The sequence below is a fragment of the Callionymus lyra genome, chromosome 3, assembly GCF_982586985.1.
Source record: "Callionymus lyra chromosome 3, fCalLyr1.hap1.1, whole genome shotgun sequence".
NCBI classification, from domain to species: Eukaryota; Metazoa; Chordata; class Actinopteri; order Syngnathiformes; family Callionymidae; genus Callionymus; species Callionymus lyra.
The window spans coordinates 37,538,674-37,551,966 of record NC_141820.1 but is presented as its reverse complement, the minus strand read 5'-3'; the positions used below and the strand labels follow the sequence as shown (position 1 = coordinate 37,551,966).

The 13,293-nt window shown below is 39.6% G+C and overlaps 1 protein-coding gene and 4 non-coding genes across 5 annotated transcripts in view; all 5 read right to left on the bottom strand.

Moving 5' to 3' along the window:
* Positions 1-588: 588 nt before the first annotated feature.
* Positions 589-13,293, bottom strand: part of LOC148084690 (bromodomain-containing protein 1-like) — a 16,999-nt gene continuing 4,294 nt past the window's right edge. The window contains exons 3-13 of the mRNA XM_087787827.1: positions 11,136-11,292; positions 10,853-10,984; positions 10,658-10,786; positions 9,609-9,924; positions 9,277-9,531; positions 5,277-5,831; positions 4,845-4,986; positions 4,624-4,757; positions 2,908-3,017; positions 2,098-2,252; positions 589-1,985 (exon numbers count right to left, since the gene is read on the bottom strand). Of these exons, the coding sequence (XP_087643953.1) occupies positions 1,802-1,985; positions 2,098-2,252; positions 2,908-3,017; positions 4,624-4,757; positions 4,845-4,986; positions 5,277-5,831; positions 9,277-9,531; positions 9,609-9,924; positions 10,658-10,786; positions 10,853-10,984; positions 11,136-11,292 (2,269 nt within the window). The 3' untranslated portion in view covers positions 589-1,801. The remainder of the gene's footprint in view (positions 1,986-2,097; positions 2,253-2,907; positions 3,018-4,623; positions 4,758-4,844; positions 4,987-5,276; positions 5,832-9,276; positions 9,532-9,608; positions 9,925-10,657; positions 10,787-10,852; positions 10,985-11,135; positions 11,293-13,293) is intronic.
* On the bottom strand, positions 9,059-9,131 carry trnak-cuu (transfer RNA lysine (anticodon CUU)). Its single transcript has one exon. It is a non-coding gene; the product is annotated as a tRNA-Lys (tRNA).
* Positions 10,444-10,516, bottom strand: trnak-cuu (transfer RNA lysine (anticodon CUU)). Its single transcript has one exon. It is a non-coding gene; the product is annotated as a tRNA-Lys (tRNA).
* Positions 11,508-11,580, bottom strand: trnak-cuu (transfer RNA lysine (anticodon CUU)). The gene has a single exon. It is a non-coding gene; the product is annotated as a tRNA-Lys (tRNA).
* On the bottom strand, positions 12,098-12,170 carry trnak-cuu (transfer RNA lysine (anticodon CUU)). The gene has a single exon. It is a non-coding gene; the product is annotated as a tRNA-Lys (tRNA).

Sequence of the window (13,293 nt, the reverse complement as noted above, 5' to 3'; positions counted from 1 at the left end):
ACTTGTATCCACACGGATACAATAATAATATAACGTCTAGTTCACGCAACTTTGACATTACCTTACCTACTTTTTACATTTGAATAATTCAGTGATGGAATGAAGCCATCTTTCTTGTAGTATTTATCAAAATGAAGTTTTATTAATTCATTAATAAATGATTTAGATTTTGCATTTTTCTGTATGAATACAATTGTACATATACATTTACAGCTGTTTATTTAATCTTTAAATTGAACCACACTCTACATTTTCTTTTTTCCACCCAATGTTTTATATTTTTTTTAAAACGTTAATTTAAAAATAATTGTACATCTAATGCACTCATATGACTTTCACTCTTTTCATTTCTCACCCGATAACAGGTGAGCTGTAACTGAACCGTTTTTGTAGAGTCACAGCGACTCTCCGTGGTAAGGTAGGAGAACAGCAGGCTTGTTTACATTTTAAATATCTTCATCCCTGGAGAAAAACTACGAATAATACAAATATAATTCACAAAGTGTTTTTTTTGGTATATAATTTTCCTGTATGTAAAATACGTTTTAATTATTAAAAAAATAAAATAATGACAGTATTTGTAAGACATGGGGATGAAAAGTTTAATTGATTTTAGTTGTGTTACAAAAAACGCAGTCCCAGCAATTCTGCATGAATAAAAACATTTAAAAAATGAAATGTATCAAAAACAAAAAACGACCTTCAAGGTCACTTCAGTTGTCTCAGAAATAACAGAAGAATACCTTAGAATAAGTTAACGCATCTCGACACAGTAATACAGTCAACATGTCACATTTCAAATATTTTTGGCAACAGATTAGTCAGCAGAACAAAACTTTTTTTTGGTAATAAAGAACACAGTTCTGGATCTTTGATGAGACTCCTTCAAACCATATAAATATAGAGATTTATGTCACAAAAAATAGACTCAAAATATGTAATACAAAACAGTCATAGAAAATGGAATTTAATAACTTAAATAGCAACAGAAACATTTCCGTTTTAGGCACTGAAGACCAATAGAAACAAATTAAACATCAGTGCCGGTGAGTCTTTTTTCAAAAGGTTTCCTTGGTGTAAAATATGCTGCTCGTCTCTTAAAGGTAATATGGTAACACCACAAGAAGAACCTAATTGTGAAAGAAAGCGTTGGCTCGAAACCAAAAAGCAGTCTTCTTGAAAAGAAGAGCAGCAACATTTAGTTCCTTGTATGAACAAATGAACTCGGAGTCAATATCTATCGTGTGTCCACACGCCGTCATGGTGACCTCAGTGACTCTTACTGGAGAAGGCATTACAAATAAATACCAGGAATAGTTCTGTACAGTACCATCCATGTCCAAATCAACAAATAAGTTAGCATTAATGGTGAGAGTACATATTTACAGGCTGGATACAAAATAACAAAAATGATTCTTGTGTTGGCTACCCGCTAACATCAACTCAGTTTGGGTCCACACAAAGAGTTGTTTTAAAGTGGCAATTTTCTTTGCAGCTGTCGAGATCAACACAAACATAATTAAATGAGGGATCATTTTAAAGACTCAATGACTTGATCAACAAGACTTTTCCAAACAAATGATTTGGTCAAAAAAATAATTATGTCTGCTTAGAAAGCTTAGAAAACACTTCCTGTGTCTCTGAGATTATAAACCTGACTTTCGTTTCTGCAGCAGTAGCACCCTCCCGTGGTGGGAGTGTGTATATGCTGGAGTGGTTGACGGTAGTAAACATTTTTGCATCAACAGACGCGGAGGTTGAAAGGTTTTGGTGCAGGAGAGGTACAAGTGTGTGTTGAACATTAGTCCATGTCGCTGAGATCGCTGACCGGTTCGTCCTGGACAATGCTCAGGTGACTCATGGCGCGGCTGAAGGCGATCTGGACTGCCTTGCGGACGCTGGACGTACGGCCCTCCATCATTTTGATCTTGTCTATGGTCTTGTCGAGGCCCAGCGGGACCATCTTGGAGCGAGGAAGCCACTGCCTGTGAGGACAATGATTTAAAATGTGTTGTCTTCTTGAGGTACTATAGCCTGTAAGCTGCAAGACAATGTCACATGAAGCTGGTCAGAACCGTCTTCTTGGACGTCACTCACCAGCTGCGTTTGTTGTCAAAGAAGAGGACTAGGTAGAGTTTCTCTCCCGTTTTGTACTGCATCTGCTCTCCGATGCGCAGCACGTCCGTGGGAGGCATGGGGATGGACACCCCGTTGTGTTGGCAGCCTACCCGCGGCATGTGAGGGTCGATGATCTGAAGCGAAAAAATACACTTGTGAATGAAGAATAGTAAAGAGTGGGGACACAGAAGTATCTGTGGTCCAACACTGCCACCTAGAGGGGATGAAAGCACTTCAGAATTATTCTGAATAATAAAATAACGAAGTTCAGAATACAGAATGTCCTTGCATATATTTTCAATATGCAAGTATTCAGATATTTAATGAATCAACGGAAAATTGCTGATGTTGTATAAACAGTTCAAATGAGTTCAAACATACAGTCATTTAAAGAAAGATTGGAAAAGATTATGGACCACTGGACATGCTATATGAAGATGTGTTTACTGATCACTAACTTTAATTATTGCATATGTTATCGATTGCAAGATAAAAGTTTCACAATCAACTGGATACAATCTCTTTAGCTTGGTCCAACTATCTGGTTAATAGTATCTGATCTTCTATTTTTGCTTAATACCTAATGGGGCAGAGTGGATTCTCAAAAAGTCGAAGCTAAAGTTAATCCAACAACACTAAAGCACCGTGAAGACATTCTACATTTTAAAAGTTACATCCAATATATGCAAAAATAATATTCTTTAAACTCAACTTTTTGTTTAAGCTTTTCACATCAAAACAGAGGGAGCGAGTGACAAGTTGAGAGATGACGGAGAGTGTTGTGCTCACCAGTGCTGGGTAGGACGGATATCCACTACATTTGGCCCAAACCAGCTTCAGAGGATCCAGTGCAACAGTTGCGGCGCTTGCAGGCATCCAGATATTGCTGTTGCCAACCTCTGTGCAAGCAGAGTGGCATCACACCCGAGTGAGGAGAAATCAACAGACTGGGTCAAACTCAAAAATACTCAGGAGCAAAATTGACTTCACAAATTGACAACCACCAATTTGTTTCCCTCTAAATCAGCCAAATGTGAATATAAAAAAGGAGGTGGACTCCAGATGCCGACTGGTGCTTCACCATGGCAACTCACTGGCAAACAGGACACATTTAGTTTCCAGCTATGATAGATTTAAACTGAGCAGCAGATTAAAGCTTTTACTCACGTTTTGAAAATGTTTGAAATATGATGAACTGATAAAAACAGTTAAGGTTAACACAGAGAAAATGATTACATTAAAAAAAGAGTGGCACGTGTTTAAAAATATCAAGACAAATGTGAGGTTTTTTTTTTTAATTGACATGAATTAAAAATGTATCTTCTCCAGTGTGTGCATTCATTTCCATAATGGCTTTAGTACTAAGAGAATGTGTGGAGTTTCCATAAAGAACAAACTGGAAACAGACCAAAAAAGTGCTTCTGTATCAGCTCTAGTTTGTAAACAAGTGCACATGTGTGTTTGTCTTGGTGTTGTCTTGATCTTTAAATTATATATTTTATTAAGTTTTGTTTTGATTTTTTGAGCGCTTTGTGACCCTGGTCTGGAAAAGCACTCTACAAATATAAATTACTTACTTACTTACTTACTTACATGCATACTGAGCCAAGTCTTTTTTAAATGCAGTTCTAATGTGGAGGGAGTCAAAAACAAAAATGTTCAATCTTAAATAGTTCTGCTATAACACAGAATGTAAAGCCGCACTAGCACTCAACAAGTAAAAATTGAAACGATGTACAAAAATATCGTTAACGTGTTCACGCAAATTATTCTGGAACTCTAGCAGATACAACATGACATATTTTCAAGCTTTATAACACAATGGGAAGGAGTCGTTCTGCTCCCAAACTCTAGTCTAGAGTCAAAGTCTCTATACCACCCGACCTCTGTAAATGAGACTCTCTCCCACTCTTCAAATCAAACCTTAACTGTTCTGCACTGCATAACCCCTTTCATCTACCGCTACCACCTTGTTTTATAGTGTTGTTTTTTATGCTGTGACCTTGTTTTCTTGGTATCTGTGAATTAGCGATGGGTGGATGAGGCATCATGATACATCATCAGCTGTGTGATGTCATGTCCAAGTCCAAGCTCTTGAATTTTATTAATCCAGACCATATTATTTATTGATTATGACCTTTCCTGAAATAATCCCAGTGCCTGTATTTTTATGTGCATCAAGCATGTCGTTTGTTTTTTTCATTGTGTTTATCCCAACACCTTCTGTTTATTAGTCTTCTTACTGCTAAGACGGGTTTTTAACAAGAAGGGTGTTCGAGGAGTGCAAGTACAGAATCTCACACATCTGAGAAAATCCTTGTTGATAGATGAATATTTTCAAAGCTGTAACCTACACATGTAAATTCATACTGGTATTAGCTACCGCAACAGCCAAAGACAACAAGCAAGAAATGTCAAACTTTAAGATCAGAAAAAAATGATAACTAGGAATATTGTCCGATGATATGAATAAAAGTCAAAACAATAATATTAATGAACACATACCAGCAGCAATTCTTGCAGCTTTTGCAAAGTTTCCAGTCTCAATACACGCGATCAGCTCACTCTTATCGTCCACAGTGTTTCTCCGCACCAGCGCTGGTTTGCCCTTCCCACATTTTGGAAGACTGAGAACTGTGCTAGAAAAAACACAGATAACCACACGGTCATGCACTGAAAATGATGTTAAGTTATGAACAATGAAACCAAGTATAGACTGAAGTAACCTGGGGCCTCCGGTCAGGCTGCTACACGACGATATGGACGACTCAGAGGCGCAGCGTCTCCTCTGTCCCACCTGACCACTCGCTCTTCTCTGTTCCTCATGCTCCTTGTCTTCTTCCCTCTCCAGGAAATTAGCTGGAAGACCTTCGACGAGTCAGATGTCAGAATTAAGCACAGGTAGAGAAATGGAAAGAGTGAAATGTTGTCCCTCCTTTTCAGGGGGAAACTAATATTACTTTCAAGTGACAATCATTATATTCATCATTGCATTGCATACTAATTGATATACTCATACTTCTTGAATAGTTCATTAAATTTGAAGTTTTTTTTAAATACACCCATCAGGTCTATTTTTAAGTCTCAAATGATGTGTACAAGTCAACTAGTCTGATGTGTTTGTGTACTTCAGCCGCTTATATGATACGATTCCTCACCAGTGTTAAGTCTTTTCACAGGAGCCTTGCTCTCCTCTTCCTCCTCATCTTCCCTGTCCTCGTTGTGCTTCCTCTTTTCACCGTGAAGCAGCGTCTCCAGTTGGGGAATGACCACCGACAGGAAGGATTTGGATTGGAGCTGCGAGTCAACATCGCCACCCACGTGCTTCTCTTTTGTCTCCCTCTTCTCAATGTCCTCCTCCGCACCCCGCAGGCGCTTGAGTGGGCTGATGGCTTTTGATTTTCGGAAGAGGACTGCCGTGCGGCGGTTAACAGTGCCTGTGGGCTGTGCAAGAGTGGAGGTTGCCACTAAACTCACATCCGAATCAAACAAACGGCCATGGTGGCCGTTGAGTGTGTGTCCGTAAACTTGTTGATGACAAGACACTAGGTTGGGTATCTCGTCGTGGTTGTAGCTGGTGCCGTTGGTTCGACGGTAATCACGGTCAGCTTCATCGATGGGTTTTAGGGTTGGTGGCTCTGGATCCGTTTCTGAGTGGATCAGAGGAGGAATGGAGTCCAGCGGTTCAAGTTTTGGAGGTAGAGACTTGTCTCCTGCAAGACAGAACGACAGTCACTATATGTGATTTAAATTGTGGATCAGAGTATTGTACAATATTGTTGCGCAACTAAATGAACTCTGACAACTTAGCTTCCATAGGCAGGTTAAACCGTGGCACACTAATATGAAGTGACTTTCAGAAGCACAATTGTCTTCTTAACTTAATTGTTACTAATGATATGGTGCCATATCTCAAATGTATGATAAGAACATGCAACAGATGCTACTAGTGATGGGTTAATGAGGCCTCATGATACAGCATCAGCTGAATAAGGTTCTATCATAATATAGCATTTCTTGATTTTGAAAGGCCACTAGATGGCACTCTCTGCATGATCTATCAACCAACATGGGGCTTGAACCCATGACCCTGAGAATCTGATTTCTTCTGTCTGAACTGGCCCAGTGACACTAACAGCGGTCTAACTAGGCATATTTTCGTCCAAGTATTGAAAAATCTATAATTTGAGTAGCTTATTAGAGGAATGACAGGGTTATTTTTTGTTTTTAGTTTTTTGTCCTTCATCGGTATGTTCGGTTTGTGTCGCTAATGCTCTCCGGCAATAAGGCTGAGAATACATATATCTCACAAGACTTTAATAATTAAAAGGTCAGTTAAAAGAAAAGGGACACAATGTTTCAAATAACCATGGTAAAAACGGGAATCATGTCTACATTTGGCGCACAGCATCAGCTCAGTAAATGGGTTTAATTGAGTAATAATAACTGTGATAAAAATACTTTGCACAGAGAAGTAAAAGATGTTGTAAGTATTGGCTACATAATGATGAAATTTAGATAAATAACACCTACAGTATATCAAAGATTATAGGTCCCTGTTAAATACAGATCTTTTTTTATATTCATTCTACTCAATATTTATAAAAAATATTATTTATATGTATGCCCAATTATGGGATTTAGTTAAAATAGAACTACTTCTAAGACAGATGAGCACTAAAATGGGATGGTGAGTTGAGGGCCAGATAAAGGCACACTATCCTGTAGGGATGGTCAGACTATCCCTATGGCCTGCACTTGTGTAAAGTAATCTGTTTAATCATCAGCAGGGCAGTGGTGAGTGACATGTCTAAAAGAAACACCCTTATGTGTAGTGTTTATGCCTCTTTGCCTACTTTTTCCAGAAAACCTTTAAAAGCAATTTCCAAAAATGCTATTACCACCTGCTGTTGGACAGAGTGCGTTAGCACTAATGACATTTCAGAGGTTGTTTGCTGAATTCACTCAATACAAAAATGTACCATTACATAGATCAAATAAAACTATCATAATATTGGAAAATAACAATCACAATATACAGTGGTATGAAAAAGTTTGTGCACCCCTGTACATTTTCATGATTTTCCTTTATAAATCATTGGTTGTTTGGATAAGAAATTCCAGTTAAATATTTCTTATAGGAGACAAACACAGTGATATTTGAGAAGTGAAAAAAAGTTTATATGATTTACAGAAAGTGTAATTTTAAACAAAATTAGGCATGTGCATAAATGTAGGCACCCTTATATCTTATTGATTTTAATACCTTTAGCACTAATTATTGGAACTCAAAATTGGTTTGGTAACCTCAGTGACCCTTGACCTCCATACACAGGTGAGTCCAATCATAAGAAAGGGTATTTAAGGAAGCCAATTGTAAGTGTTTCTCTTCTTTGCATCTTCTCTGAAGAGTGGTAACATGGGAGCCTCAAAACAACTCTCAAATGACCTGAAAACAATGATTGTTCAACATCAAGGTTTAGGGGAAGGATAAAAAGCTATCTCAGAGATTTAAGCTCTCAGTTTCAACTGTGAGGAACATTGTGAAGAAATGGAAGACCACAGGTACAGTTCTAGTTAAGGCCCGGAGTGGCAGACCAAGGAAAATCTCAGATAAACAGAGGCGCATGATGGTGAGAACAGTCACAGTCAACCCACAGACCAGCTCCAAAGACCTGCAACATCAACTTGCTGCAGATGGTGTCACTGTGCATCGTTCAACTAGCGCACTTAACACAAGGAGATGCTTTATGGAAGAGTATTGCGGAAAAATCCTTTTCTCTGCACACGCCACAAACGGGGTCGCTTGAGATATGCTAAAGCACATTTGGACAAGCCAGCTTAATTTTGGAATAAGGTGCTGTGGACTGATGAAACTAAAATAGAGTTATTTGGGCATAACCAGGGGCGTTATGCATGGCGGAAAAAGAACACAGCATTCCAAGAAAAGAAGTTGCTGCCTACAGTAAAATTTGGTGGTGGTTCCATCATGCTGTGGGGCTGTGTGGCCAGTGCAGGGACGGGGAATCTTGTTAAAGTTGAGGAGCGCATGGACTCCTCTCAATATCAGCAGATTCTGAAGAACAATGTCCAGGAATCAGTAACAAAGTTGAAGTTGCGCCGGGCTGGATCTTTCAAAAAGACAATGATCCTAAACACTGCTCAAAATCTACTAAGGCGTTCATGCAGAGGAACAAGTATAACTTTCTAGAATGGCCATCTCAGTCCCCAGACCTGAATATTATTGAAAATGTATGGTGTGATTTAAAGCGGGCGGTCCATGCTCAAAACCATCAAACCTGACTGAACTGGAGAGGATCTGTAAAGAAGAATGGTCCAAAATACCTTCCACCAGAATCCAGACCCTAATTGGGAGCTATATGAAGCGTTTAGAGGCTGTTATTTCTAAAGAAGGAGGATGCACAAAATATTGAGTAATTTTTCTTTTGTGATGCCTAAATTTATGCACATGCCTCATTTTGTTTAAATAATTCTTGCACACTTTCTGTAAATCATATAAACTTTATTTCACATCTCAAATATCACTGTGTTTGTCTCCTATAAGATATATTTAACTGGATTTTTTTATCCAAACAACCAATGATTTATAAAGGAGAATCATGATAATGTACAGGGGTGCCCAAACTTTTTCATACCACTGTAGGTGAAAATGAGTAGCTTTTTAGAGGCAACTCTTTATCATGTTGGTACATTCTGAATGTATTCATGCATAATTATGTTATACTTAAATGATTGCTGTACTACATCCATTAGGATGAATAACATGAACTTATTTATCCAAAACTGTTGTCAAGACACCCTTTGTGAATGAATCCCTTTTTAATTAATTCTGAAAAATGCCACTAAAGAAAATTCCTGTGTTGTGTTAACAAAACTGGCAATAAAACATTTATGATTCTGAAACAGGTCAAAAGCATTGCGCCCAACGTGGGGCTCGAACCCACGACCCTGAGATTAAGAGTCTCATGCTCTACCGACTGAGCTAGCCGGGCTGGAGTACTACTCAGTTGCAAGACCGAAAATATACTCCCCCATTAGTTGCCTCGCCCCCCCTGCTGGGTTGTGAATGTGAACCAGTGACCTCTGGCTTTTGCTGCAGGAGGTTCAGAGAATGTTATTCAGTAAAACTATACATACCGTCATCGTCAATCAGGTATCCATTAGAAGGTGAGGTGTTGGATGCACAGGTATGTAGCTGGCAAGAGGGCAGAACTCGTTTCAGGTTCATCTCGCTGCGAACATCGTGTATGGTTTTCTTCAGCAGCTTGACCCGTTTGCTGCGGGATGGGCTGGACTTCATGGCACAAGTCCGGTCATACTTTTCAAGAAGCTGCTGCAACTGTTTTTCCAGCGACAAATGTTGCCGGTTAGACAGTTTGAGAAGATGATCCACTAGAAGAAATAATGAACAAGATGTGTCAAACAGGAATAATTATAGCTAATATTTAGATAAAGAACAGCATTCTAACCATCCTCCCAAGAAAACATTGGGCCGTCGTTGACGTCATTCGGAGGTTGGGCGAGATGCATTCCGCTTTCTGTGTCAAACCCTATTTTTTCCACCTCCCGTCTAGCCTTTCGGAGAACAGCGCCCCCATGGTCCCGGAGGCGGACGGCTGCGCGATAGAAGTATGTGTCCTTCAAGTTGTACATCATGCAGTTTTCGACAATGAGATTGAAGTCATCTTCGAACTGCTGGAAGCTGCGATAGTCAAGTCCATCAATGCGGCTGCGCATGCTGGTGAAGTCCATTGGGTGCTTGACATGGTCCAGGTAGTCAGGAACCTGCAGGAAACAGACATTTGAAATTTAACTGCTTAATCATAGGTGTAGAGTCGTATCTAATGCTGAATTTAAGTTGCGGTTGTGAAATTACTGAGGAATAAAAAACAGAAGGAGGGAGGATGGGGTACATATTGAAGCATCTTGGTTATCAAGGTTGATAGGTGAATAGAGAGACTTAAAATGATAGGAAAAGGTAAGGGAAAGTAGGGGAAAATAAAAATAAAATTACTAAAAGGTTAATGATCAAAAGGAAATAAAGAAATCAGAATAAAGGTAAAAAGTAAATAAGATAAAGCCAAAAACGGGATCAATACATTCCTATCTATGTGAAAAGCTAAGGGCTAGAAAGGAAGTGGTTGAATAAAGGATCATAATGAAGGAAGTTGGAGAAGAATGGAAGAAAGGACACTGGAATATTGGCGGGAAAAGCAGGTTTTCCTCCCAATGACTGCTGGCATGGTGCAGACAAAACAATGATTAAGTTAACAATAGTGTTGGCCTAAAGGAAAGAAAAGGAAGCGCCCAACGTGGGGCTCGAACCCACGACCCTGAGATTAAGAGTCTCATGCTCTACCGACTGAGCTAGCCGGGCTTACGTCTCTGTCACGAGTCAGATGACAACATAAAGAGGGTGTGCTCTGCTTGCACAAGAGAAAGCGGGGGTTGGGCTTCTGACATTTCCTGGCAGTGTTTTTCGTTACGCGTCAGTTTCCTCTCAGCTTTGTCAACTAACCTCTGTTAAATTAACCGGCTGGGAGAAGATCTTCGCTTGGTCTTTAGACTGCAGCTGGTCCAGCAGTGTACGAAGAAGAATAGTAAAGGGAGTCAGCTGCATTTCAAGAAAACTCTCCTGGACGTTTAGCTAGAAAACACAGCACAAGTCAAGATGTGGTTCTGAACGGACATCAACATCTACCAACAAACTTACCTCCTCTCTCTTTAGTTTCTCACGCTTGCGGATGAGTTCCACGAGAAGCCGGGCTCTTTCCAGGTCGTGTCTGATGTGGTGCCACTCCTTCAGTTCCTCTTTCAGTGCGCGGCTTTCCTCCTCGTTTATTTTCTGCATGACAACAACCACCACGTGCTAGTTGACAAAAAGTCTTTGCCATGAGATATAAACATGTACCATTCATTATTCGATAATATTTGTCGCTTTAAGTCTTATTTCTAGTTTTAGAATGGGCTTACTGAAAAGGATGGATTTAACAAACCAGCTTTGAGCTCTTTTGAGACTTTGCGCTCGACTGCAGACGTCTGATCAGAGGAAGACCATTTCTGGACTGTCTTTTAAGGATCCAGTATTTGAGGATGAGTTCCACAAAAGCTTTCTTCTTCTGCAGCGACACCTGGTTCAAAATGGACGGTAGCCTGAAAAAGGCCAGAAAAAGCCAAGTCAGATGGAAACTGAAAAATATTGCTCTAGTGTTTCAGGTTTGCGAAATTATGATCATGTTTATAATGCCTTATTGAGTCGAATATGGGACAATTGAGATGGATTACTGGTGGCAGAAAAGGTATCCACATGGTCTTTGACAAAAAAACAACGATCATTCATACAAATGGTAGAAAATAATAAAGAAATGCGCCCAACGTGGGGCTCGAACCCACGACCCTGAGATTAAGAGTCTCATGCTCTACCGACTGAGCTAGCCGGGCTGAGGACATGCCTTGTTGAAGGACGTAATATATCGGCCCCTCCCGTTGTGCTGAAGAAGCCTGAGACACTTCTATCCCCTCTTCCCAGAGAGCAGGGATCATGTGAGGTCACGCCATGCATGACAGTAAATGTGGGGAAGAAGCAGAACTAAACTGTTAAAATCAAAATGAATGTCACATGACGACTCACACCGTTACTAATCACATTTGCTGGAAATTTCACTGGGCGAGTTTTAACCTTTGGTGTCCAATTTCCTTATCAGCCACAGGCTTTAGATAATATTAGCTGCTTCAAATTTGCAGTCTCCACAAAGAGACACAGTTGGTAGTTTCTGTTGATATTGGTCTTTAGTCCTCTTATATCTTTGTGTTATTTTTGTCTTACAAATGTTGTGATCAAGTGTAGCATTATAATGAGACCAATGTTGTTGGCCTGTGTAATAATACCCGATGAGTAGATGCATGAGTCATGCATTACGACTTGTTCACAACAACGTATCAGCAGAAGAAAAGGAAGCGCCCAACGTGGGGCTCGAACCCACGACCCTGAGATTAAGAGTCTCATGCTCTACCGACTGAGCTAGCCGGGCGTGGAGCTGAGCACATTCCTTTCTATCTAAAACTTTCTCGTCACTCTTTGTTTTTCCACCTTTCAATTACATGCTGGGAGTGTGGATTTGGTGGACATTATAACTTAATCTTATGCATAAGCGCAAACTAAATTGTTTTTGGCTGAGGGGCAGGAGCTTCTCACAACAGGAGACACAAGTTCACACCACATGCACAAGATGGTGTGCTAGATGGTGTCTACTGACTCCTTTAAGAAACATCTCAAGACATTTTTATTTGTGCAGGCTTTTCCTTGCTCTTCTGAGACTCTTATGTTTGACCATTGTTTAAGCGCTTTGTGACCCTGGTCTTGAAAAGTGCTCCATAAATACTAATTACTTACTTGCGTTTAACATTCAAGTATCACATTTTGAGTGCGACAGTCACACATTTCTACCCATTCTTACAACACATGCGTCATTCCTCACGTATATATTTACCCATTAAATACTATATTAGTTTCACGATTATCAACTTTGTTACTTTGTGCGTAAATCTAGATAATCACAGAAGACACCACGCAAATGTTACCAAACAGAAGCAAAAAGAAGACGGGTATTAGCAGCTCTGTATTTTATCTTTCTACAGCACTGATATCGTACGTCGGTTAAGTTAACAATAGTGTTGGCCTAAAGGAAAGAAAAGGAAGCACCCAACGTGGGGCTTGAACCCACCACCCTGAGATTAAGAGTCTCATGCTCTACCGCAGTGATTCCCAACCTGAAGGTATTGCAAGTGGGCCGCAAAATCGTTTCCAAAATGGTATCATTTTTTTGTGGGAGGGTGGATTTAATTATAAAAAAAATAAAAATACAAATGATAATGTTTTAAATGTTAAAACTCGTGAAGTTTAGAAGGATATTTACATTTTCAAATATTTATTATATTGTTTTTCCTTCGAGTATTATACATTTGACAAGGAAATGAGAGATAGGAACTTTTGTTGTTATCGGCCAGACCACTTTGCAGTGAAACTCAGAAACTGGAGTAAAAAATTGGATAGCTGGCTATCAACAGGGATAATTAAACAAAAAAGAAGAGGTTGGAAAAAGTACAGTACTGAGTATTTGGCGCTGGGATTTTTTTGGACAGGCACAGAAGCTG